This window comes from Neomonachus schauinslandi, chromosome 1 (genome assembly GCF_002201575.2).
Source record: "Neomonachus schauinslandi chromosome 1, ASM220157v2, whole genome shotgun sequence".
Classification (NCBI taxonomy): Eukaryota; Metazoa; Chordata; class Mammalia; order Carnivora; family Phocidae; genus Neomonachus; species Neomonachus schauinslandi.
The window spans coordinates 80,861,856-80,889,184 of NC_058403.1; the positions used below are offsets into that span (position 1 = coordinate 80,861,856).

The 27,329-nt window shown below is 42.3% G+C and overlaps 1 protein-coding gene across 3 annotated transcripts in view; it reads left to right on the forward strand.

The window, feature by feature from the left end:
* ABCC5 (ATP binding cassette subfamily C member 5) overlaps positions 1-27,329 on the forward strand; it is an 84,993-nt gene that overhangs the window by 3,558 nt on the left and 54,106 nt on the right. For all 3 annotated transcript variants that reach the window (XM_021692585.2, XM_021692584.1, XM_021692586.2), the window contains exons 2-5: positions 259-442; positions 24,303-24,460; positions 24,665-24,820; positions 25,500-25,647. In XM_021692585.2, coding sequence (XP_021548260.1) covers positions 314-442; positions 24,303-24,460; positions 24,665-24,820; positions 25,500-25,647 — 591 coding nt within the window. In that variant the 5' untranslated portion in view covers positions 259-313. The remainder of the gene's footprint in view (positions 1-258; positions 443-24,302; positions 24,461-24,664; positions 24,821-25,499; positions 25,648-27,329) is intronic.

Below are 27,329 nucleotides of genomic sequence, written 5' to 3' on the forward strand. Positions count from 1 at the left end.
TTATTTATTTGATCTCTAACACCCAGTGTGGGGCTGGAATTCATGACCCTGATGCGATGAAGAGTCTCAGGCTCTTCATACTGAGCCAGCCAGGCGCCCCCCCCTTTTTTCCTATTTTAAAGTACTTTTGCATATGCTTAAGCACAACTTAGGAAATACCTTTCCTTGATGAAATTTTAAAAAGTTTGTAAAAATTATTTTTAAAGTTCTGGTATCATTGACGTGCAGTGTTCTTCCTCGGTGGATTTTTAATTTCAGAAATTCTCAAGTGAAACCGAAAGTCTGTGAGCCCTGGCACCTCCACTCAGAGAAGATGAAGGATATCGACATAGGAAAAGAGTATATCATCCCCAGTCCTGGTTATAGAAATGTGAGGGAGAGAACCAGCACTTCTGGGCAGCACAGAGACCACGAGGACTCCAAATACAAGAGAACTCGACCGGTCAGTATTTCCTTTCCTGAATCCCTTTTCTTACCTGCTTGCTGCAGTACACCTTCTTTTCTCCTGTAATGCATCATTAAAAAGAAGTTTCATTTTTGTTGTTGGCTTTAGGTCACTGGTAAGAATTTATAGGTGCACGTGAAGGAGGAGAGGTTGGCTTTGGCCTCCCACCTATTTCTCCCTCTGAGTTCTCCTCTCTCTGGCTTATACTGCCCTTTGGTGCCTTCTGAAAAGGCTTTGCTTAAGAGAAGTCAGCTTGTGGGGTTGGGGGTGGGAATGCTGGGGAGGGAGCAGAGGGAATATGAACCATTAAACTTCATGCGTGTACTTAAAATTGTTTTGTTTCCCTCTACCTCTGTTGTCTGTGTCTAAACTGCAAATCCTTTGGAGGGACTCATTCAGATTTCAGAGTATTGGAACAATTCTAGATTGTTGTAGTATAATCCTTAAGTTTTCCAAGGAAATCCATGAATGTGAAGGAGCCTTTAGATACGAATCTAGTTTTCTCCAAGGAAAGTAATGAAATACACATTTTAAACTGGAAGAAATATCTTTCTTCTGAAAACAAAAACAAAAACAGAAACAAACAACCATGCCTTTTCTTCAATTGCATAAGTAACTAATAAGGAAGAATGGGGGTGATTGGGTTTAGGAAGGTGAGGTTTGTGTTCATGTATTTGTTCCGTGCAAACTTGAGAAACATGCGAACTTTGCAGCTGACACTGGAGTTTCATTAGCCTGGCATTACCTGTCCCTCTTTGGTATGTGAAAGCCGTTGCCTTATTAATTGACATCTTCTCACTAAAGGGGTTTTCTGTCCGCACTGTGTATTATACAGTGCTTTCCCATTCAAGCTTAACTTTGGAGAAACATAGTCAATGTAATCACTGTCAGATCCTTAGGGTGCCAGTTTTGTGACTGATTTGTATCATTTGTCTAGGCCTTATGTTCAACACTTATTGAATATCTTCTGAGAGCTGGGCACTGTTAGCATAGCACTTAACTCTGGGAAAGCTCACAAAGGTAGCACTGGAGCCAGGCTTCGAAGCATGACTGGGTGGGGATGCTTTCAAGCTACTGTGTCATCTGTGTTTAGTGGTTTATGAATGAAATGGTATTGATGTTGATGGTAGAACCTAACTCATAGGATCACTGAGGATCAAATGAGATGATACATACAAAATGCCACATAGCCTGTGCTCAGTAAATGTTAGATCGTAGAACTAGCTGTCTAGAGCTTAGGATGTGAAAGAAAATTCTGCATGCTATGCTAAGGAATCTTTTACTATGGCCATTGGGGAGCTCTTAGAAGTTATTGAGGTGGGTTCCCCCCCACTTTTTATTTTGAGATAACTATAGATCCACATGCAGTTGCAAAAAATATTACAAAGAGATTCCATATACACTTTATCCAGCTTTTCTCAATGGCAACTTCTTGCATCACTGTAGTATGGTATTTCAGCATTGATACAATCATCTACCTTATTAAGACTTAACTGGTTTTGGGCGCCTGGGTGGCTCAGTCGGTTAAGCGTCTGCCTTCAGCTCAGGTCATGATTCCGGGGTCCTGTGATCAAATCTCGCATCAGGCTCCCTGCTCGGCGGGGAGTCTGCTTCTCCCTCTGCCCCTCCCCACCCCTACCCCCCACTTGTGCTCGCTCTCCCTCTCTCAAAAATAAATAAATAAAATCTTAAAAAAAAAAAAAGACAACCAGCTTTACAGTTTTGTGGGTACTAGTTTGTGTGTGTATATTCTATGCAGTTTTTTCCACGTGTGTAGATTTGTGTGACCACCACCATGGTCAGAACACAAAACAGTACCCTCCCAGGGGTCTCTCATGCTACCCTCACCTTCCTGACAGCCATAGCCACCTCCCTTCCCCTCTCCCCCAGGCTCAGGCAACCTCTAATCTGTTCTCCACCTCGGTAATTTTGTCATTTTAAGAATGCTATATAAATGGAATCACATAGTATGTAACTTTTGAGATTGGCTTTTTTCACTGTGCGTAATTCCCTTGAGATCCATCTACTTTGTTATGTGTATCAGAACTTTCTTTTTGTGCGTAGCAGTCCATATTACAGATAGTACTTTCCTTTTAACTGGGAGTACTATTCCATGTTACAGAGGAACCATAATCTGTTTAACCATTCATTTGTTGAAGGACATTCTGGGTTCTTTCTAGTGTGTAGTTGTTACAAATAAAGCTGCCTTGAACATTTGCATATAGGATTTTGTGTGAATAAGCTTTCATTTGTCTGGATAAATGCCCAGGAGTGCAGTTGGTGGGTCATATGGTTTTTTAAGTGCATGTTTAGTTGTATAAGAAACTTCAATACTCTTTTCTGGAGTGGCTATCTACACTTTTACATTCCCACCAACAATATATGAGTGATCCTGTTTCTCAGCATTCCTGCCAGTATTTGGTGTTATCACTGTGCTCTTTTAGCCATTCTGATAGGTATGTCTGATATCTCATTGTAGTTTTCATTTGTGTTACCCGATGGCTAATGATACTGAGCTGAGAGGGATTTTTAAGACTTGATTTTTATCTTAGGAAGACTAGTTTTGAGACAGTGTGGAAAAAACCCATATAGGAGGAAGAGACAAAATACAAGGAGCAGTCAGGAGGCTCCTATGCCAGTCCACATGAGAGAGGCCAGGGGTCTGTGTCCAAGCGTAATAGGGAGGAGAGAGGAGAGAGGCAATACTTAGGGGCATCTCTGGAAGGAGAAGGAAGTACTGGGGGCTATGGGATTGGTGGTAAGAATTTAAAACTATGAATCCCCAAACCAACGTATGGGAAGAGAAGAAGATTCAGGGGGTGAGAATAAGTTTGCTTTGAACATGTTGAATTTGAGCACATCCGGATAAAATGATCAGTAGGTAGGTAGAGCACAGGCAAAAAGTGGAGTCGGGAGAAAAAAATTTGAAGTCATTAGTGCATCCATGTAGATGAAGCCTTGGAGTGAGCAAGCTTGCCCAAGGATGGCTAATAGAGCAGAAGGAGGTGGAACGTGGGAAGCTATTTTGTGGTCTGGTGAAATTTCTGGGGCCAGGGTCCCTGTTCAGGTGGTTAGAGTAGAATTGACATTAGGATGTGCGGTGGCAGCCCAGCTTTTCCTCTGCAGTGGAGAAGAACTGGAAATAGAGACACTGTTGTGCCTTTTGTCCCCTAAATTATTAAGTCAGCTGCCAGACAGCAAGTTTCCTTCATGTGATCAAGTCTTATCTTGAAACAGGAAGGCTAACACCACTTTGATAAAATTTCAGGAGTCCACATGAATTTCATTTTCATTATCCTTTCATGTTTCCCAGACTTTTCAATTTGAGTGCTGTTTTCATGATTTTTATCTTATCCTTGTACCCTCTGAACTTTTTTTAGTGAAAGTATTTCTTTTAATCTACTGGGTTTCTTTTTGCTCAGCCTTGACCAAAGCAATAAAATCACAGGTTTATGCAGCCTGGTTTTCATATACATTCAAATGAATGTATAACATCAAATGTTTTTAAATGTTCACATACCACCTAGAATTTTCTTGAGTATTACCTGTCAAAACCCCAAATTTCTTAGGCACGTTTATCTTGAACTTGTCTCATATGTTAGCAGTTTGCTGACAGAACCAGCAAGATGATAAAAAGTTTCTGGTTGGGAAGCAGAATGGCTATATAAACATTTATTTTTTTTTAAAAATGTAAGCAGCTAACTGGTTAGATTACAATTTCATGTCATATGATTGTAACTATCATTTCTGTATTAGTTGTTAAGGAGGAAATCTGGGACAGGACCTCTCAGATGCCCAGGTATTCATCAGAAATAAAAAATAGCACCTCCAACTAACAAAAGATAAGGATACATCTGTGGCTCTTAATTGGCAAACAAGGTTTTATTCACCCCCATTAGCCTTGCGTGGGTTCAGTTGACATGGAAACGTGAAACTGTGTCAAACCATAAGTCAGAAGCAAAGCACCCAGAAACAAATTCTGATTTTGAACAGGTCGGTGATTTTTTTTTTCCTCAAGCTGTAAGCAAAGTTACGGAGTACACAGTTTGCCTATTTCTTTGTATTGTGACCAAATCTTGCTTTTGGAATACCCTTTGGGAAAATTGCTCTCATCAGTGACATCTTCAAATAGTTGTGTCCCATCAGCTTAGAGATAATGAAGGTAAAAATCAGTCATCTTCACACTTACCCTTTGTTTAGGACTGTTAAGTTAATGCTTGTGGCCACGCACTATTTGATGCTTAGCAGACATCCTTGAATCCTGAGGTGTGTATTGCAGTGCCTTCTGCTGCTGTTAGTTTTTTTGAGACTAAGGACTAAGCTTGGCATTAGGCTGGCATTATTTGAACCCACATGAAGATTCATGTCTAGACTACTCCTTAACACTGACTGTGTCTGAAGCATGATTCTCCTGGCTCCTTTTCTTCCAATTGCACATGTAGATCACTAACTCCACAAGCCCTGGTTTGTTTGTTTTAAGATGTGATGTTTATTCATCTTTGTATTCAGCAGTCTCCAAGGTGCACACACAACCCTGAACAAAGTGGGCTGGTGCGGATGAAGAGAAACTGATGAGGGGCCTGCCTGTCCTGCTGTAGAACCTGAAACTCCTAGGCATGTACATAGATGACTGTAATTTAGGTGCTGTGGAAATTAATAAGAAGGAAAGAATGCCTCAGTCTTTGAGATCAGGGAAGATGTCAGGAGGAGGTAGCATTGACTGGAGACTTGAGGAATAGGTAGAATGTGGAGAAATGAAGAACTGGCAGAGGAAATTGCTGTGGATAGGGAGGAGTAGGCACTGTTGGCTGTATGCATGAAGTGTGGAGTCACAGATGTAGAGGGATGGGTCAGCGAGTTTCAGATGATGTGTGTTCCTGAATAATGGGCCGAAGAGTTTGGATTTTAGTTGCTTTACATTAAAATTTAAGCAGAAGCAAGACAAAGCTGTTTGATACTTCTATAAGCTTTTTTATTGTGGTGGTAGTTTTTGCCTGCTGCTCTTAGGCCAAAGCCAAGGGTGACTTGTTTTTCACAAGCATGTCTAATCCAGGAAAAGAGGAAGAATGGAAATAAGCAGAAGTTAACTCACATGCCATTATGACCGCTCACTCTTTTTTTCCCTTCTCTCAAAAAAAATGGTGAAATTTTCTTTCTACCAAGTTAGAATATTCTGCCTGTAGAAAAGGTAACAAAGCAAGTACTCATAAAGTCCAGTGACCTTCACTTGTGTTTCCTTTAGTTCCGTGTTAGACTGACCCTCTAGCCTTGGTTGGAGTTTTCATAATTAATGATTTGAAGTATTTTGGTGCGCTGAAGTTATATCCCAGGGATCAAGGACGTGAGTCTAATCTCTTTCCAAGAAATATGATTCTAAGACATATTATTATGAAAGAATTATGCAACTTGTAGAAGATTATAGTAGAAAACATAGATTACCCTTAATCCCTCTACCTCGCAACAGCTGCTGTTATAAAATGGTTTTGTCTAGTACATTACACTTTCAAAGATTTGAACTCCGAAAGCTTTTCTGTATAGACTAAGGGTATGTGAATTTGCCCTTGTGTTTTCAGAGTCAAGAATATTACCTGGGAGTCCACTTGCTGTTAGGAAGGAGAGCAGGATGAAGGAGATTAGTATTTGCAGTCTCTGCATTATTTTTCTCTTGATTGGTACTCAGTGACTCAGCAGATTTTCTGGACAGTCAGTGATAGGATGAGTAAGAACACCTGCTCTTTTTTTTTCCTTTTCCCTGTAGGCATCTGTAAAGCTTGATAAAGCTCAGTACGGGTGTGATATGGTTATCTGGCGTGGTGCCGGGCGTTGGTTTCCAATAGCAGCCCAGAGTCCTCTGGCAGAGATGACAACAGCTCTGTTACTGGTGCGGAGCCCAAGTGGCTTTCCTGCGTGGTGAAATGAAGCCACAGTGCCGTGGGTCTCCTGAGGCTGGCGTTCTGCCAGGATCAGGAGCTCTGCTGGGCTGGCTGCAGTAGGGTTACTGCTGTTTTCCTAGGAAATGCTGCTTAAGGGAAATAGAGCCTGTTGGCCTGAGTTAAAGGAGCTTTCTGTCAAAAGGGAAGAGAAGTATTGGAACAGCTTCCTGTATTTTATTTTTTTTATTTTTTTATTATTTTTTTAAAAGACTTTATTTATTTGACAGAGAGACAGAGAGAGAGAGCAGAAGTAGGCAGAGCGGCAGGCAGAGGGAGAGGGAGAAGCAGGCTCCCCGAAAAGCAGGGAGCCCTATGCGGGGCTTGATCGCAGCACCCTGGGATCATGACCCGAGCCGAAGGCAGATGCCCAACCGACTGAGCCACCCAGGTGCCCCAGCTTCCTGTATTTTAAGCAGCTTTAAATACCTGAGTCTTTCTTTTGTTAGGATATATAATTGGGATGTTACAAATGGTTAATGAAAACTTGTTCAGTGAAATCTTGGTTCTGCTTTTAGGTAGCCTTCTGCTAATGCTTTCTTTAATGTCTCACCATTTTTTCCCCTCTTAATCAAAAATAAAAAGGTCAATGCCAGGAACAGGAAACAGGGCCTCCAGAAGTCTTTGCAATGATCAAACCTGTCAATATCACAATGACAGATTAATGTGAAGTTAATTTGGCACACTGAAATTCACTAATTAGCAGAATTAAGCTTGTCTATCCCTTCCCTTCTTATCCTCTTTTTAGGCAGTTAGCCTATTTAGGTAATTAGATCTTTATATATGTTTTAATTATTTAAGGTTATTTTGTAAATTAGCTGTGCAAGGAATCAACTTAACTCTTATTAGATACTCAGATGAGAACTTCTGTTTACCAGAGCAGATAAGGTGTTGAGCAGCCACTTGGTTTTCTTAAATGTATTCTCACAGTAGAACAATGGCCAAGCTGCCCAAATCTTCACGTTTGTGTTTGCTTCTCACCCTGGTCGGTGGTTGCAGCCTGCTCTGCAGTATGGGGTCACGTGACAGAACCTCTAAGGTCTTATACTAAGCATCTCATGTGGGCATGTGCATGGTGCTAGGCACTGAAGGAAGTTTTACGTACAAATTATACTTTGGATTTTTTTTTAAAGCTAAAGCCTGACAGTCTTGAAGAGATTTTGTCAAATGCAGAAGGGCAAAATTCTACTATCTAAATCTCAGTCTAGGCTTCATATTAAAATCACTTGAAGAACATTAAAAACAATGCCAATGCAGGGCCATATCCCAGACCAATTAAACCAGTCTCTGGAGTAGCACTCAGGCATCCGTGTTGTTTTAAAGCTGTGCTTGTGATCCTAATGTGTAGCCAGCGCAGAGAACCTCTGCTGTAGATCTCATGGAATAAAGTTTCTTCTTATCCCCTCAACCAATGGGGCTCCAAGTGTTTCCTGTAAGTCTTTTTTTCTCCTCTGGTTCAATTTCAGTTTAATCCTTTGAGACCTTATCATTGTTAATAACAATGTTAATCTCACACCCCAGCATAATAGGAACTTTGAACTTTGAATAAATTCCTTGGAATTTAGCTTATGAAACAACTAAAAGCCATCAAATTCCTGCCAATTACTGGAAGATGCTAGATTATGAACTGCAGAAAAATACCTGATTACCATGATGTTGGTGTTAAGTTCTATCCATTGGTCTTATGGATGAACTCTTGAAGGTTGCCTTCTAGAATTTTGCTATTCACCTGGACTGAAGTGGCCACTAATTTGGAAGTTCTTAAGGGAAGAGCCTGAGATAGTCAAGATCATGTTCCTAACCCACTGGAGTAAGGATGGGATGAGAACTGGGAGAGGAAATGTCCTTTGTAGTTCTCTTTGCCTTGTTGGAGGTAGGGAGGATGGGAATGCTTGAAGTCAGCTGGTCTTGGGAGAGTATCACCTTTTTAATTTCTTTTCTAATTTAAAAGAAAATTTTAATTTCTTTTTAATTTAATTTTTAATATTTTGAGTCTCTTGATGATATAAGAGTTCCCCTTAATAAGTTTGTCTGTCTAGATGTTTGTTCTAAAGGCAGCTATAGGGCAGGGACACCTACAGAAAAGCTTTTACTTGGGCCAGAAAGGTTTATAAGAGGCTGCCCATTCTGAGTCTGTGTTAAGATCTTGAGTTAAGGAGAGGAGAGGGAAAATGTGCTGTAGGATCTGAGGCCAGTCCATTCAGATGGTGTCCCAAATACCGATTTTTTGTGGAGTGTGCCAGACAAGAGTGTTGCAGCCTTTAATCCCCTTGGAAGCCGAGAGGCGCCTCTCCACTGCCAGTTGATTCCTGCCCTCCCTGCATTCAGGAACAACTTGGATGAATCCTCAGCCCCTGGGCTTAGGAAGGCTGCCCCGCTGTTGTCCTGCTGTCAGGAAGGGATTGTGCAGCCTGGGGAATGATTTCTGGCCCCTGGTACCTTGTCCCAGGGGCCTCCATGCAGGGAAAAGCCCATGGTTGCCTTGTCAGCAGACATTCCGCTCTGGCAGCCTGTTAAAATGACATGGGGCCAACTAGTTAAGCGGCCGCCATGCTGCGTCATAGGTGCGCCAATTATCACAGCCATGGGGATGGTGCTAGCGTGCGCCGTGGAGGGGAAGTCTCTTATGCAAGATCTCTGTTTGCTTATGGGTCAAAGAGTCCTTGTTTCCCTCACCATATAGACAGGAATATGACCATGTGTTTCCCTGACCTTTATTTGAACCGTAGCAGAACGTGGATTTCGGGCCCCTTAGCTCCCCAGTCCCCCATCCCCTCTCCACTGTGCCCCATCAGCATCACCTTAGTAGGACAAAAAATGCTCAGCGTCTCCTAGCTACATAATCCTCAGGAAGCTATAAGTGGCAGTAGTATTTCCTTGTTTCATGTTTTCTCAGTCCCTGGATCAAGCAGTTTTTTTTCCCTTTGGAACGTATCAACTGCTGCAGATGCCTTTCTCTGGCCGAGTCACCCGGCTGCGGAGAGCCTTTCAGCCTGCAGTGCCGTGTTCAGGGAAATAAAGAGAAATGGGTGCCCTTATCCCATCTCAGGAGAAGCTTTACAAAGTTACTTATAAAAAGGATTTAAAATACTGTAACATAACAAGTAGGCCTCATAAAATACATCCCCCTGGATCAGCATACATGCAATCCTAACTATGTAAGCTCGTTATCCATCTAGGGCTACCCCTAGCACTACTGACACGTTGGGGCCAGAGAATTCTTTGTTGTGGGGGGTTGTTCTGTGCATCGTAGGATGTTCAGCAGCATCCCTGGCCTCTATCCACTGGGTGCACAGTTGTGACAACCAGAAATGTCTCCGAACATTGCTAAAATGCCCCTGGGACAAGCAAAATCACCCTCCGTTGAGAACCAAGGGACTATGTACACTGTCCTCCTGTAGCCACATGTTGCTGAACATGTGCATTCTGAGTTGAGATGTGCTAGATATAGAAAATACACACTGGGTTTCAAAGACTTGGTACAAAAAGAGTGTAAGACATCTCATTAATAATTCTCATTATTACATTTTTGCATTAAATAACGTACTATTTATTACATTTTTACATTAAAATGTAAGTAATTTTACATTATTACAATTTCATTGATTACATATTTAAAAGATAAAATTTGTATCTATTGGATTAAATAGAATACTTTATTAAAATTAATCTCACCTTTTTAAAAATGTGGCTACTAGGAAAACTTAAATTACATTTATTGCTTGCATTATATTTCTATTGGACAGCACTGAGCTGATATACTTGATCTAATGTAGTTTAGCCATTAATTTTGTATTAGGTATTTCGTTCCTAATAAACCGTTGGATTTAAATTCTTTTTCTCTTTGGAAAATTTTCCTTCATACATTACTGTTATAAAGACAAAGAGCATGTAGAGTGCTCTCCTGAGTACCTGCCTGTGGCATATTAAGTATCGGTTCAATGCTCAGATGATGGGTGTTTGTCTTAGCATTTCCCTCCTTGTATTGGAGGTATATAGAGTTGTATCTTAAAATTTAGATTTTTCAATTGGTGACATTGAATGTAGAGGCTGAGAGATAGAAGCTTTTGAACGAATTTAGTAGATTATTCTGGATTTGGGCCTTTTATAAATACTAGAATGTAACGTGCATGAAGGTAGTGATATAGAGGTGTGAGGTCTGTCTGTTCACTCCTGGATCCCCGGCACCTAGAGCAGTGCCTGGCACATAGTAGGCCTTTCAGTAAGTACTTGTTGAATGAATGGATTTAAAAAATCATACATTTTTCTTTTTTTTTTTTTTTAAAGATTTTATTTATTCATTTGAGACACAGAGATACAGAGAGAGAGAGAGCATGAGCAGGGGGGAGACAGAGGGAGAGGGAGAAGCAGGCTCCCTACTGAGCAGAAAGCCCGATGCGGGGCTCGATCCCAGGACCCTGGAATCATGACCTGAGCTGAAGGCAGACGCCTAACCATCTGAGCCACCCAGGCGCCCCCAAAAAATCATACATTTTTCAATAAAAGCTGGCTGTTCAAATATATTAGTGAGCGGGTCATTTCTGTAGCTTTATTCCCCTTCCCCTTAATGTTAATTTCATTATGCAAAAGTTTTCCTTTTTATATTTAAAACCATCCATCTTGCCTTTGGTAAGTTTCTGGCTTTGGGGGAAAATGGAGACTCTCCCTCCCATAGCTCAGCTTTTAAATAAGCTGTTTAGTTCTCTTCTATTTATTTCATCTTTTTTTTTAAAGATTTTATTTATTTATTTGAGAGAGAGAATGAGACAGAGAGAGAGAGCACGAGATGGGGGAGGGTCAGAGGGAGAAGCAGGCTCCCCGCCGAGCAGGGAGCCCGATGTGGGACTCGATCCCGGGACTCCAGGATCATGACCTGAGCCGAAGGCAGTCGCTTAATCAACTGAGCCAACCAGCGCCCCTATTTATTTCATCTTTTTAATGTAACTTTTTGGGGTTACTCCCAGATAGATTTATGTATGGTGTGTCTTTTAGATGTTGGTATTCCCTGGTGTCCAACGTGGGGGTCATCTCCTACACACAACACCAAGCAATTCTTGGACACCAGCAGGATGTCTGAGAGTTCAGGTCAATTCTGACACTATCCTGAGACAGCATCAGATTCTACAGGTTAAGGGCTCAGTCCTACAAGACTGCCCTCCACTCCATAACCTCAGACGCCAGTCATAAGCCCCAGGTTATTTGTTACCTATACTTCTGACCGACTGGCTACAGATGGGAGGTTCCAACAACCTCCTACTTAAAGTTCTTTTAATTTGCTAGAGCAGCTCACAGAAATCAGGGAGACACTTACTTACATTTATCAGTTTGTTAAAGGATGTGATAAAAGATATGAACAGCCAGATGAAGAGAAACACAGGGCAAGATGGGGGGAAAGGGCATGGACCTCCAGGTGCACCAGTCTCTCCAAATCTCCATGTGTTCATCATCCTGGAAGCTCTCCAAACCTAGTCTTTTTGAGTTTTTATGGAGATTTCATTATGTAGTCATTATTGACTAAGTTATTGGCCATTGACTGATTCAACCTGCAGCCCCATGGTGGGGGGCAAGATTGAAAGTTTCAACCCTTTAATCATGTGGTTGGTTCTTCCAGCAATCAGCCCCCAACCTTGGATGGGGTCCAAAAGTCACTTTCATTAAGACAATAAAAGACACCTTTATCACTCTCAGCACTTATGAAATTCTAAGGGGTTTTGGAGTAGTAGGGGTTTTGATCCAGTAGCTGTTGATGAAGACCAAATATATATGAAAATATATTTTGGTTATCTGAATCACCAAATATATATTTCTTATAAATCACAGTATCACAGAGTGAAACCTCGATCTCAATTAATTCATCTTTAATCTGTTACTTGTTTGTCCCAGCAATATTCACTGAATCATGTTTCTCTACCCTGTTATATTATTTATGCTTTCGTATAGTAAGCCCTTATGGTTTGAATATACTAAGTCTTTTCTCTTGGTTCATTTCCATTTTTAATCCATCCAACCTTAGAATGTTGATAACTCACTTTACAGAATGTTAATACGGTAGGATCCGTTTATTTTTACCTTTGAACAGACATATTTTTTTTTCCCTGGCATTCTTGGCCAGGTAAGCTTTTTTAGGAAGCCTAGAGAGAAGAAGTTAGGCCAGTAGAATAGTTAGAAGGATGAGACATCTGTGCAGTTACTGGCAGGGTGGTATAAAAGTAATTTTATGTTTCAGTATAAGTCTATAATGTATCTATCTTTTAACATCTGTTTACCTGTGGTTTAAAAATAATCAGGAAGTACATTTTTGCAATTGAGTAAAAGTTTATTTACATTCTAGTGTTCTGATCATGTCCTTGTGACTTTGACTTTGGAAACTACTATTTGCTTATCATGAGGTTAGTTGAGAGAGTCAGAGTTAGAGAGTCAGAGTTTATTTTAATCCGATACTCATCCTGGGGAAAAGAGGAGCGCTGTCTAGAAAGGAACATTTGAGGTCATCTTGTACAGTGACTGATTATTTGCTTGTTTTTTTCTTTGAGAGGAAGGTAGCATGGTGATTAAGAGCCTTGGCTCTGGAGCCTGCATTCAAATCCCTGCTGCTACTTAACATCTAAGTGTCTCCCTTTCCGCAGCTATAAAATAGGAGAAATAATAGTACCTACTCCTAGAGTTGTTATGAGGATTTAAATGAGTTAGTATCTATAAAATACTTGAAACAATGCTTGGCTGAGATCTGGCTACAAATAAGGAAGATTGCCCTCGCTTCCTCTATTTCTCGCTAAAGCCCCAGGGACGGTGGGATAGAGGCAGCTTCAGGTCAACAAAATAAAACAAAATACTAAAGCTAACAGTCACTGGAGGAGGGTCATCAAGAGGATGCAACTACCAACTGATCTGTGAGCTGGACCCTTACAATGGGAAGCTCCTTATCTCTGACCCCTGTCCTTGGAATGTGGCTGCCACTTGCCTTCCGCTCTCTCAGAAGCTGCCCCAGGGACACAGCCTTGAGATAACCGTGTGTTGTTGAGACCACCTGGACTGTATACATGACTGAACCTGGTTACTGCTTCTATATAAACTTTTAAGATTCTGGCAGGTGGGAGTGGAGATCTACTCATCTTGTGGCCACTAAAGAAAAGTCTTGCATGTAAGTTCCCTTGTTTATTAAACCTGCCACCTACCAGTCTGGAATGGTTTGCCTCTTTCTTTGATATCTCCTTGTGTGTATGGGGACCAGTTTACAAACCAGCAATTGGCAAGCCAGCCAGGAGACCAAAGAAATGGCCACTGGAAAGAGGCATCCTCCTTGAGGGAAATCCCTGGTTGGCTATCAACCTTGATGTGGGGAGTCATGGCCTATATGTTAGACGCTTGTGGACCATCACGGGAGTACTGGGACACCCTAAAAATGCCAGTGGGTTTGATGTGCTTTTGAGAAACTACACATAGCACACTGCGGCAAAGGAGGGAAAGGAATGGCTGCCACAGTGAGCTGCTCTCTACTGTGGGCAGCTCTGCAGGCCACTGATGCCCAGCTAGAGGCTGAAGCTTGTGTTAGAAAGGGCTGAAGTTAGAGAACGACGTGCGCCTGTTCACTACCCTACTAGCTCTGGGAATGGCAGACAAAGTGGGAGAGCAGGATAATAAGTTAGAGATCCTAGTGTGCCATTGTGCAAAGTTAGGAGGGTGCAGGCTGCTGTGGATTGAGGTCTGAGCACGTGTGACAAAGCCTGATTAGGATTCTAAGAGGGGGATTGCTAAAAAGTGAAGAGAATAGAATGAAAGGGATGATACTGCGGTGATTGACAGTGAAACAGACAGCCAGTGCTGTCCAACCCCCTACTACAGAGGAAAGTTCTAAATAGCAATTACTCAAAAAACTCCTGGGAGAAAACTTGCACTCTTTCTGTTCCCCCTTGAAGTTGTAAATTTTATCATGTCTTTGAAATGTAAACACCCCAGGAGATAACCAAAACACTGCCCACAGAGGCTAAATTTATAAATGGGGAAAAAAGAGGCTTTTCAAAATACAGACTGTTATAGAAGTTCCCTTGCCCCAGAAAGCTTTAGCCATGTGAGTGGTATCTGATTCATGGCTAGAGTTTTGGAATGAAAGCTCTGGGATCTCTGTTTGTGTCTATCTGCATGTTACGTATGTCTGTGGATATATATTATATATGTGATGTTTATCTATCTCCAGAGGGCATTGTCAAAATTATTATGTAAAAGAACTCTATTTAATTGGCTTAAAGGAAAAGAGTTTTAAGGTTTTTTTAATGTACTTTATTTTTTTTATTTAAATTCAGTTAGCCACCATATAATACGTCATTAGTTTTTGATGTAAAGTTCAATGATTCATTAGTTGTGTATAACACCCAGTGCTCATCACATCACAGTTTTAAGTTTTAATATCAATAATGTACTCATGTAAAATTGAAACAATTTTACTTCATCTGCTAAAAGGACAAAGTTTTCTTGGATTATTGGTCTATTCTTGATGAGATTGTGAACGGTTTTTCTTTACCTTTCAAGTAATCTGCCTAGAAAACAAAGATTCTGTTTTATGGAAATAATTTCCTGTGCCTCATGTTATCTTTATCAGGTCTTTGATATTAAAAGAGCTAAGTTTTTTACAGGTCTGTAACTTTCTGTATTAGCTTTTGAAGTCTTTAACTGTCATTTTGGCAAAATGAATAAGTATTGTTTCACAGCAGCCTATAATCTAATCAAGTGTTTTAAGCCTTTTGATATTTTTGACAAACTTCCCATAAATCAAATTCTAAAGAAGTCTTGTTGACTTTGAACTAACTTTGGGATTTTTCACAGAGTCCCTGGAACATCTCAAAAGATGTGTTCTCTGTCCTTGTGAAAGGAAGACATTGAACTAATTAGACTTATTTGGCATGGTAAATTTCATGGGAAGCATTGTCAAATAAGAAGTGATGCTAAACTTTCTTACATTGTTCCAGAAATTACACAAAATTCCTAAAAATCTGATATGTCCTGATATAATGTTCAGTCATGATTCTAGTTATTATTTTATAAAGAATGTCACAGAAATAACCAAATTTCTTTGTCCATCATGTTATAATGAACTCTCATCAGATCTTTAACCCTGGCCATTTTTAAGTCTTTTGTCATTTACAGACATTTATTGTTTTATTCTGATGCTTTTGCAAAAGTGTTCCTGCAAAAGTGCTTCATCTTCAAAGAGATTCATGGAAAAGACTCTGACAAGTACAGGGTTCTGATAACTAAGATCGGTTTGCCTTCATGTGAGAGGGGCAGTGATGGACCTTTCATGTGCTTCCCCAAGGCTACACATACAGCTCCACATTGTGTCATGGGATGGTAGCCTGAGACCTGTCCCTGTTCTCCTTCTCCACATCAGTAAAATGGGCCCATTGCATTGATGATATAATGTTACCGTGTGGAGACTTGCCTCTGCTGCAGGACCCACTCTGCAGATTTTGCTGGAACACCTATGAGGAAGAGGATAGGAGTGTACCCATAGAACATTTAAGGCCCAGGCACTGCTGTGGAGTTTTTGGGAGTCAAGATGGGCATTATCCCAGAAACTGTACTAATAAGGTGCAAGCCTGTCCATCCCCTAAGAACGTGAAAGAGCTACAAGCCTTTGTAGAGGTTTGGGAGTTTGGGAAGACATTTATTCGCCACCTGACACGGTGCCTCCACCCCCTTATGCCACCTGGTAAAGAAAGGGCATGTGTGGGACTGGGGATCAGAGCAGCTCACCTCCTTTGAGAAGACAAAAATCTAGTGAAGTAGATTAAAGTTCTGGGCATCTCCCAAGCAGGACTGCCATTTAAGTTAGATGTGTCTGTGCCTCTGGAAGATATGGGTCAGGCGCTGTGGCAGAGACAACAGAAGGAGAGAGTGCCCCTAGGATTTCCATCCCAGCTGTGCGAGGAGCAGAAACCCCATACACCAGTAGTTTCTAGCAGTGAATAGAGCACTCCTCCAGGTAGAGCCTCTCAGGCAGCAGCCAGTATAACGGCCAGTGGGCCGAACTCAGAGTGGTTTGGCTGGTGATCTTTCATGAGTCCTAGCTGTTAACCCTTTGCACCAACTCTTGGGCTGTTCTAAAGGAATTAACCCTGTGGTTTGGACAATGGGAAGCTGAGAAGTGGATTATTATCAATGGGCCTTTATGTGGTCAGGATGTGTGTGGGGGGGACATTTGGGTTCACCTGCAAGAGCCTGAGGCAGTCCTCAACGTCTTCCAGCTTATAAGGTACTGACGCCCCCTGACAGTTAAGAGGCTGATGCCCTAACTCAGGTACGAGTCCTTCAGTAGATAGATACGGCTGACTGAATGCATAGGGAGAGCAGCCACCCGTTGTGGCCAGGTGGGATGGTATATTGCTGGGGATGCCGGATTGCCCTTGAAATACAGTGATGTGGTTAATGTAGGAACAGCATGTTCTCTGTGTTCCAGACAATACCCAAGGCAACTGCCAAAGGAATCTGGGGCCATCCGCTGCAGTTCCCAGCTCGTGAGAGATTGGCAAATTGATTATATTGGCCCCCTCTGTCAGAGTGAGGGTTCTCAATATGCCTTGGTTTGTGTGAACACAAGCTTTGCCCTGTTGCCATGCAAACTGGGCTGCCACCATGAGGGAATTAGAGAAGCTGAGTACCATGTGCAGATACCCTCAATCAACTAGACAGTGATCAGGGGTCACTTGCCAAAGGTCATGATGTTGAAGACTGGGCAAAAGAACATGACATTGAATGGAGGTTCCATTGCCCCTATAACCTGCAAGTAGTAGGGTTGGTAGAAAGGAGAAATGGAATCTCAAACAGCAGATTTAATTACTAATAGATAAAACCACCTTGGCCAGGTGGATTCAAGTACTGTCCCATACAATACATTTGTGTGATCAACCAGTAAGGCCTCTTGTCCCGTATGCCAGACTGGGGACCCCTGCTGAGGCACCCAACAGGGTGTATTATAAGGGTATGGATGGCGTGGTAAATAACCATTGTCCCAACTTTCACCATGGATCAACGTGCTATGCTGCTGAGAACACCAAGCCCCATCACACCTGGAAAGGTGTCATCTACTGGAATTTGCAATGAGAGGCCCCACCTGGATTGGCGATTTAGTTCACATCCCTGGATGACGAACTATTCAGTCTCCACTGGGATCCTGTTGTTGAAACCCACTATGCCTGGAATGGAACATGTGTCGTTGAAAGAGGGGAAGAGGTGGGCATCCTGGTCTGGCCTGTCCCACCCCCGGTCCATCCCCTCATGCCTAACAGTGCTGCCTCCCTAGCAGTGTGTACGGGGTGTACAACCAGGTCAAGTTCCCAAAGCTGACAGCCTCCCTCTCCTCAAGGCTGGGTGGGTATATTCTGTTTTCCACTGATATAATCATTTGGCCGCCTTCTTTGTTCCCTCCATTGGCCTGGAGGACATTACAGAAACGACAGCCCACAATGCCCGTCCTTACTGAACACTGAATGTCTCTAATGAGAAAAGCTGTCCTCCAAAATAGAATGGCCTTGGACATCGTTACTGCCTCACAGTGGCCATCTGTCCCATTCTCCAAGCAGAATGCTGTGTGTTCATACCTGATGAGTCTCTAACGTATCATTTTTATTAAATCACACGAGGGCACAAGTAAATGACCTAAGTGATCTAACCCCCAGCCTAGGAGACTTAATAAATCAGTGGCTCAGAACGTGGGGCTCTTGGTGGAAAAGTTAGCACTGATTTGGGGAATCATTATCTTAATGTGTGTTTTCTCTTTTGGTTGTGGCATCCGCCTCCAGTGTAGCCAGGTAGCCGCCCAAGGGGCTACCTCCATGCGAGGGAAACTCCTTGCTGACTACTCAGGGCATGTTGTGGAAGGGGGGGCATGTGAGATTTTAAGAGCTGGTTGTGAAGGCTGGAGTGTTAGGGAAGGTCGTCAGGAGGATACGATTGCCAGCTGACCTGTGAGCTCCACCTAGGCAATCACAGGCTCCTGACCTCCCCTGTCGTTGGAATGTAGCTTCTGCTCGCCTTCCCCACTCCAAAGAACTGTCCCCAGGACACAGCTGTGAGGTAGTAGTGTGGTGTTGAGACCATTAGATGGTTTATGTGACTAAACCCAGTTAAGGCCTCTGCATAAACTCTTATGATTTGGTGGGCAGGCACAGAGGTCTACTCGTCCTGTGGCTGCCTAAGATAAGCCTCATGTAAATTCCCTTGCTTATTAAACTTGCCACCTACCAGTCTGGAGTGATCTGCCTCTTTCTTCAGGCTCTCCTTGCCCTGCATGCATGTACAGGGCCCAGTTTGCAAAGCAACAGTTCTCTTTTGCAATAATACTGGAATACAGATTGTATAATAAGGTTAATTGAGCAAACTGGATAGATGGCTAATTGCTAGGAGCTACACTCTGTAATCCTGTAATCCCCATTATTTAGGAATTTATCCTAAGTAATCCAGAAAGAAAAAAATAAATTAATTATTTATCATACTATTAATAATAAGCAAAACAGTGGAGAATCTAAACAGAAATAGAATGGTTAAGAAGATTCCTCAGTGGTATATCACAGAGTATTAAATGATAATGCAGATTGTGAGCCAACATGAAGGTATTTTAATTGGCTTTTTTTTTAGAGAGAGAGAGAATGTGTGCAAGTGAGTTAGCATGTGGGGGGAGGGGCAGAGGGAGAAGGAGAGAGAGAATCTTAAGCAGGCTCCGCATTTAGCTTGGAGCCCCATACCGGGCTTGATTTTACAATGCTGAGATCCTGACTTGAGCCAAAATCAAGAGTTGGATGCTTAAATGACTGAGTCACCCAGGTGCCCCTTAATTGACATTTGAAAAATAGGTCCCAAGCTGTATACCGTGTCAGAGGCCAGGGATACAAACAAGAGTAATGTCTCACTTCACTGGAGCCTACACTCCAGGAGCTCTTACCAGAAGCAACCCATTGTAGTGGTCAGGTGTAGGGAAGACATAGGAGGGAGGAAATAAATTTTCTGATCCTAAAAGAGTCAGGAGATTATGACTGAATTCCTCTAAGTGAGAATCTGGCTCAGGTAAAGGATCAACAGCACCACTGGGCCTTGGTTGGACTGGGGTAGCTGGTTTCCCACCATCCCTGCAGGGGGGCCACCCCAACCGCTTGGGTTCTGGGACTGGCCCATGGAGACTGCCCCTCTGCAGGGGGAACAGGGCGGGGTCAGAAAGGGGGCTGGCCCCCTCACCCATCACACACGTTGGTGGGGAACCTGGTGCTAAACCATTCTTAGACAAGCTGCTTCTGAGTCTGGGTTTGTATCCAGCAGAGCACCTCCCTTGCTGGCATCTATAAAGAGTTAGCACTTGACACAAGGGTTTGTAAAAAGAAGAATAACAACTGCAAAAACAAATAAATAAAAGAGTCAGGGAAAGCTAAAGGAAAGAGGAAATAGTTGAGGTAGGCTATAAGATTTATCAGATGAATAAATGGGTAACATAGTTAATACGTACAAAATGTTTATTATATGCCCATACTTAGCTAAGTACTTTTCATTATCCCATTAGTTCCTCTCAACACTGTGATGGGTGCATGCACCATTGTAAAAATGAGTAAATAGAACTTAAGGTGGCTAGGTAACATGCTGAAGGTTGGTGGCAGAATCAGCACATGAACCCATGTTGCCTGTCTTCTAAAATCCATATTCAAAATCACTGTACTTCACAGTGGCCTCCAATTGTGAGAAAAGTCTATCTATGGAGGTATTAATATTTTAAGACCGAAGAGAAAATAGTTTTATTGGAGAAAGAGGATTTTCTCTTGATTTTTTAACATTCGAGAATCCTTGCCAACAGCTAAAACATCTGTTGCTTATTCTTTTGAGAGACCTATCTCTGAAGGAGCTAGGTGCAGATACGCATAGATCCTCTCATCTGTCAGATATTTCCCTATCCTCAGCTAGGCAGTAAGATATGACAACAAGGTAGACGGTATAGGAAGCAGAAGGAAAAATGGGCTATGACTTGGAAAGTGGGTCACTTAGAGTGGCAACTTTTGATTCTCTTAGGTCAACAATGTAGACTTCTTTGTATCTCTATTGTGGGAATTCCTACTCCATGTTTTATTATTTTGTGAAAATTTGAGGATTGTGCAATTTCAACCACTTTTATGGGGCTTTATCTTTGTCAGGATAAAATTATACTGAGTGCCTTGTTCTAAAATTAAAAGTAGTACAAGTGCCCTCAGTCTCTGTTATGTTGCAGGCATTTGGTAATGCTGGTATAGTACTCATGGTATGTCTGGGGTAATGAAACCTTGCCTGCCAACTCTCATCTGAGTCTTTTTATTTTTATTTTTATTATTTGGTGGGGGAAAGGAGGGAGGGAGGGAGGAGGGGCAGAGGAAGAGGGAGAGAATCTTGAGCAGTTCCATGCTCTGTGCGGAGCCCGACATGGGCCTCGATCTCACGAGATCATGATCCGAGCCAAAACCAAGAGTCGGACACCTAACCAACTGAGCCACCCAGGCACCCCATCACCTGAGTCTTTTTTTTTTTTTTAAGATTTTATTTATTTGAGAGAGAGAGAATGAGAGAGAGCACATGAGAGTGGGGAGGGTCAGAGGGAGAAGCAGACTCCCTGCTGAGCAGGGAGCCCGATGCAGGACTCGATCCCAGGACTCCAGGATCATGACCTGAGCCTAAGGCAGTCGCTTAACCAACTGAGCCACCCAGGCGCCCCAACACCTGAGTCTTTTTAAAGAACATCTGAATTTGGCATTCTCCAACACAGGAAGTCACTTATGACCCAGGAGATGATGGAACATGACATCATTATATATAGCCAAAGGAACAGAACTCATGCAATAGGAGGATTTTGTTGTTAAGTCCATTCGCTTTTCTGTTCATAGGTTTTGTTGAAAGCTGTAAGTTGGCATTTTAGAGATGAACAAAAATTAGTGTACTATACACGTAGCAATTGGCATATTCTTATTCCCATCTGGAACAGTCTTGCACATAGGTGCTCAGTAAGCCATTTCTTGAAAGAATGCATAAAAGAAGATGTGAAGATTTTTGTTTCTTCTTAATGCTACTAGGCCATTCTTGTGTGAGAATAGTAAGAGATGGCATGCCAAGTTTTCCTTTTCTGATGCTGCAATGTCAAAAGATTTTATAAAACTCTCTTAACTCTTGAACTTGGTTCTCCTAGGCAAAAGAACTAGGATAGCTAAACCAGTTATGAAAAGGAAGAATAAAGTTAGAGATATCACACGACCCTATTTTAAGACTTAATGTATAGCTACAGTAATCAAGTTAGTGGTATCAGTGGAGGGATAGACAAATAGGTCAATGGCATAGAGCCCAGAAATCAAACCACACAAGTATGGCCAACTGATTTTTACATAGGTACAAAAGCAACTTAAGGAAGAGATGATAGTCTTCTACATATGATGCTGGAATAATTGGACATTTATAGGCAAAAAAAAAAATTCTTCATCTAAGTCTTACACTTTATACAAAAATTAACTCAAGGTGAAAGATGGATTTAAATGTAAAAACTGTAAAATTTTTAGAAGAAAGCATAGGAGAAAAATATTCATGACCTAGGGTTAAATGAAGAGTTTGTAGACATGACATTAAAAAGCACAATCCGTAAAACAAAAAAATCAACAAATTAAGCTTGATCAAAATTTAAAACTTGTGCTCTGTAAATGGCCCTATTAAGAGAGAAAATATATTTGAATCATCTGACAAAAGACTTGAGTCCATAGTAGATAAAAAATTCTCTAAACTCAACACTAAGAAAACAATCCACTTAGACAATGGGCAAAAAATGAACAGATACTTCACCAAAAAAGAAATATCGGTGGCAGATAAGCACAGGAAAAGATGTTCCACATCATTAACCATTAGGGTAGTACAAATCAAAATGACAAGACCTAACCATGTGATGTCATTCTTTGCTTTAAGGTTTGCCTTAAGGCCCAGCATATAGTCCATTTTGGCAGATATCCAATGTGTATTTGAAGTGGTATTATTTTGATTTTTGTCTTCTTCTGAAGCTTTGGATATCTAAATAAGGCTGGTCCTTACAACATTCTGTACCTACTCTGTCCATAGTCCCAGTTTCTACTTCCTTATAGTAGGTATGTTTGTATTTTTAGTGTATCTTTCTCCTTTCTTAGCGCATTGGTTTTCTTCTCCTTGTGGTTATAGGCAGCTTATAGGTTCAAAAACCAAACAAAAACAAAAAGCCTACCTTTGTTGTGTACTTGACTCTCAGCAGCCTTTAGTTCATTGTTAGGTACCACAGTCCCTAACCAGGAAATAAGTGTTCACCTTATACCTAAGGACTTTATGAAAGAGTTAATTCTTGGGGCACCTGGGTGGCTCAGTTGGTTAAGCGACTGCCTTCGGCTCAGGTCATGATCCTGGAGTCCCGGGATCGAGTCCCACATCGGGCTCCCCGCTCAGCGGGGGGTCTGCTTCTCCCTCTAACCCTCTTCCCTCTGTTGCTGTCTGTCTCTCATTCTCTCTCTCAAATAAATAAATAAAATCTTTAAAAAAAAAAAAAGTTAATTCTTGGTATTGACTCATTTGTCATGTTGTGTTCTTATTCTCTTGAAACTGCTCTACCTTGCCTTTGTCAAAAGGACAAAAATGTGTTTCCCAGTTGCCAAGGCTGTGTACTTTCCTGATATTAAGCAGTACCTTATCTTATCTGAAGATGCATAACTGTGTTGTGAACTAAAGCTATTGTATTTGAGGAGAGAGCTGCCTAGACATCCAGGTACCTCCATATACGAATTCATTTCTGCTAATATTTGAGTGGCCACTCTTCTCTCGGAAATGAGGTGGTGCATAAAAACCGAGACTCTGCCTTGTGTAAGACACAGTGTGGTAGGTGCTGCACCACTTAACTTTTTCTTGATTTGGGGATCTATTCTTTCTTGCTCTTTCACAGTCATTGCTGGAAATCTTTGTGATAATGTGAGAAAAGGATGACGTACTTATTATCCTTGTCTGAGGAAAACAGTGCCTCTGTTTCCACAACAGGAGGGGGTAAACTTTGAGTTACTTTTAGGGTAAACAAGGGTAGAGGTGTTCAGATTCTTGGCTCATCTTCTTCTGCCTCAGTTAGACTTTGAGTGATATGCCTTTTTGTTAATGTGATTAATTGGAATTTATAAGCTTAGTGGTAAATATGGTTAACTCTGTATTTCAACTCATGAGACCTTGTGCTTCATGCTGCATACATCTGGGTATTGGAGCTCTTTAGCTGTGCACAGGGTGAGAACCCCTGTTGTGCTGTCCCTGTTGCTGATAAAGGAGAGAGAGGGGAGACTTGTGTACATACTGGCTTTTCTGTGTGACAGAGCTGTTTAATTGGGGGTGATTGTGAAGTTTTTGTCATAGCAAATGGACAGGAGAATTTGCAGTTAGTAGTACAATGATTGATTCTCAGTCCACATTGGGAAATGAAAGAGAGAACATTTTGGTGATAGAAACGTAAGTTTTCGAATGTACAACACAAAGAGTGAACTGTGTATTTTATGTAGTGTAAACTGTGGATTTTAGTCAATAGTAACATATCAATATTGGTTCATCAGTTGTAACAAATGTCCCACCCTAATGCAAGATGTCGCTAATGGGGGAAACAGATGGGGAAGAGACAGGGAGATGAGGAGGTATATGGGAACTCTCTGTGCTTTTTGTTCAGTTTTTCTGAACCTAAAAGTGCTCAAGAGTTGAGAAGTTTTAAGTAACTGGTTGAATGTTCCTTAAGCAAGTTCTTAGCATACAAGTTCGTGTTTAACCCTGACCCTTGGGATTTCTCAGGTAAGACCAATCTGGTTTGCAGTTTGAGCTGTTACGTCAGGTAGATTTGCCTCTCTGTTTTTCTGATGTTCATTAACTGTGCTTTTGCCTCTTCTCTGTCTCTATTGAAACAGTTGGAATGCCAAGATGCCTTGGAAACAGCAGCCCGAGCTGAGGGCCTTTCCCTGGATGCCTCCATGCATTCTCAGATCAGAATCCTGGATGAGGAACATCCCAAGGGAAAGTACCATCATAGCTTAAGTGCTCTGAAGCCCATCCGGACCACTTCCAAGTAAGAGGCTCTACCAGCTAATGACTTGTCTGTGAAGCACCAAAAGTGTTTTTGAAAATTCAGGCTAAATTCGGGCTAAGATTAGACCATTTGGGAAGACCCATTGTTAGTCAGGAGCTCTGTTTACGAAACAGTGTCTCATAAATGCTGGCTAGCCTCTCTGTATGCATTGACAATTTTGTGTTTTGGGTTTTCTCTCCTTAGACACCAGCACCCAGTGGACAATGCTGGGCTCTTCTCCTGCATGACTTTTTCTTGGCTTTCTCCTCTGGCCCGCATGGCCCACAGGAAGGGGGAGCTCTCAATGGAGGACGTGTGGTCTTTGTCCAAGTACGAGTCTTCCGATGTGAACTGCAGAAGGTAGGCTTCTGTGGTCCGCCCTTGTCTCCCATATAGTGGGTGCATAGGGCCTGAGCTAGGAGGCGGGGTCCGGCAGTGTGATGCCCTCAGCTCTGTGTTCTTTTAGGATCTGAGCTGTCCTGCGGAGGGAGGGTAGCCTGGGGATGACTTTCTCTTTGCTCTTCTGCTTTATCTCCTATTTCACCTTTAATCCTGTTTTAACCACGGGCTTTCTCTCTCTCTCTCAGCCCCGCTTCTCTTCCTGAGTCTACAGGGAAATTATGTTGCTGCCTTGTGACAGAATACATTTTTGTGGTAGCTGATTATCATGACTAAAATCTAGTTTGCAACTTTACATTTGACCACAGGATCCTTCAGAAAGGGTTGGGGGCCCTTGAGAAAGGAAGTTCTTAGCCAGAAACGAATTCTATTCAGGGATAATTTTTCTGGGTGGGAAGGAAGGACTTCGGTTCTCATCATTTTCCATATCCCGAGAGGCTCCCTCCCTATACAGGGTAAATATGTAGTTGCCCAGAAAGGGTGTGTTTTTCCCTGAAGGTGAGGTCCATGTACATAGTTTAAAGAAGAGGCTCGTGTGAGTGGTGTCAAAGCCTGGAGACAGAAAGCAATGGCAGGAGGGAATCTAGGGTCTCTGTTCACCTGGGCAGACGTGTAACGGAGGACATGTGCCCTTGTTAAGACTAGAGAGACTGTGGCAAGAAGAGCTGAACGAAGTTGGGCCAGACGCTGCTTCCCTCCGAAGGGTTGTGTGGATCTTCTGCCGCACCAGGCTCATCCTCTCCATCGTGTGCCTGATGATCACGCAGCTGGCTGGCTTCAGTGGACCAGTAAGTTCTAACCATCCTTTCTGACAGTCTCCAGGGGCCCGGCCACGGCCAGCTCTAACACTCTTGTTCTCTTGCAGGGGTTGTGCTCACCAGTGGGCTAGTTAGCAGCCTTAGTGATGCCTCTAGGTCTGTTGAAAGGGAACGGTTGATTTTGGAGTGAATGGTGGCTGGTCCACAGCCGGAAGGATGAGGGGCCGTGTTGCCAGAGAAGAGCCGGAAGCGGCTCGCTTTCCTGGGGCGGGTGAAGACACGAACGATTCCGGCTCTGCGCAGGCTGGTGCTTCTTTGTTGCGTGTTGCCATGAAATGACAGTCTTGGTTTGGGGCGAGGTGTCTGGCGGTGCTGAGAGTGGGCGAGAGCAGTGTGGTGTGGCGTAGGCGGCTGGGCTCGTGCTGGTGACGCACCGCATGCCTGGGGGCAGAGCTGTCACGTGTTTGGCGGTTCCACGGCCAGTGAGCCTGAAGAAACCCGAGGAGGCTTGAGGCTTTTTTTTAGAGTCCAACCTGGAGTCTATTTTAAGTGTTGGTTTATAGTGTAAATCGTGTGGCAGGTGTCGGGGTGGCAGCCGTGGTTTTTCCTAGTGCGTGCTGAAGCAGAGTAGGTGAGAGAGTGACGTTCACACTGTTTCCTGGACACCTGTTTCTTACACCTGCTGTGCTGCCTGACACTTGAGACTTTGATTAAATCTATTCTCTGCATATTTGCCTTGAGGCATCGGAGCAGTAGTTCTCCTTATACTGTGCGTTTTCCGTGTGTGGGTAAGCTGGAGGTTCATGGTTCTGGTAAGTATGTGCCTAAGATGCATGGTGATTAGGTAAAACTAATTTGCAGTTTTTCTGTTTTATTTTTGTTGTTGTTGTCGTTTGTTTGTTTGTTTGTTTTTAAATGTTTGATGCCTTTTTAAAAGTTCTGATCTCTTTTCTGAAGCAGAGAACACTACTTTTCTGGTATTAGGTTTCTATATTAATTGAGCAACTAACACACTTTTGTATAAGTTTTAAGTAAGAGAGACCATGTAAGTGACTATTATGTTACTGACCAAAATGGCAAACATTTTCATAGGACCAGCTTCCCCCAAGAAGAGCTTCTGTCATTGTTTCACTACAGGGCTGGTGGCTGCTCTGGATCTTCTGTAGAATTCTTTGAGCTGGGTAGCACAGTATATAGGCTTTCTTGATTCCATTTGGCCAGTGCAAGAAGTTGATTGGCTCCCCCCAGCCAAAAAAAAGAAAAAGAAAAACCAACAAAAACAAAACAAACAAAAAAAAAGGCCGGGGTGGGGGAAGAAATACCATAGATTGTTGAGATTTTAATTTTTTATTTGGGAAAAAAAGCTACCTATGCATGTTCAGTTTGGGGGCCTACAGTCACTCCCTTGAGCATCTGCATATTCTTTTATCTCTCTCTTAAGGTACGGCATACTGGAATGCTAACTCTAGTAAAGTCTTCTAGGTACCAGGGAACACCGAGAACCTTCCTTTAACAGGAAAACAGCATGCACACTTTTCCTTCTCTCTACCCTCTTGCATAAGAGCAACTTAAGGCCTGTGTTATTTCATAAGATCCCATCCTAGAACAATTGAGAAAGCAATGGTCCCATCCATAGTCTCTCTAAATGATAAAAAGATTTAAAACTACAAGCAAAGCAAACTTCTTTTTTTGGAGTACCAATTCAAATAAAT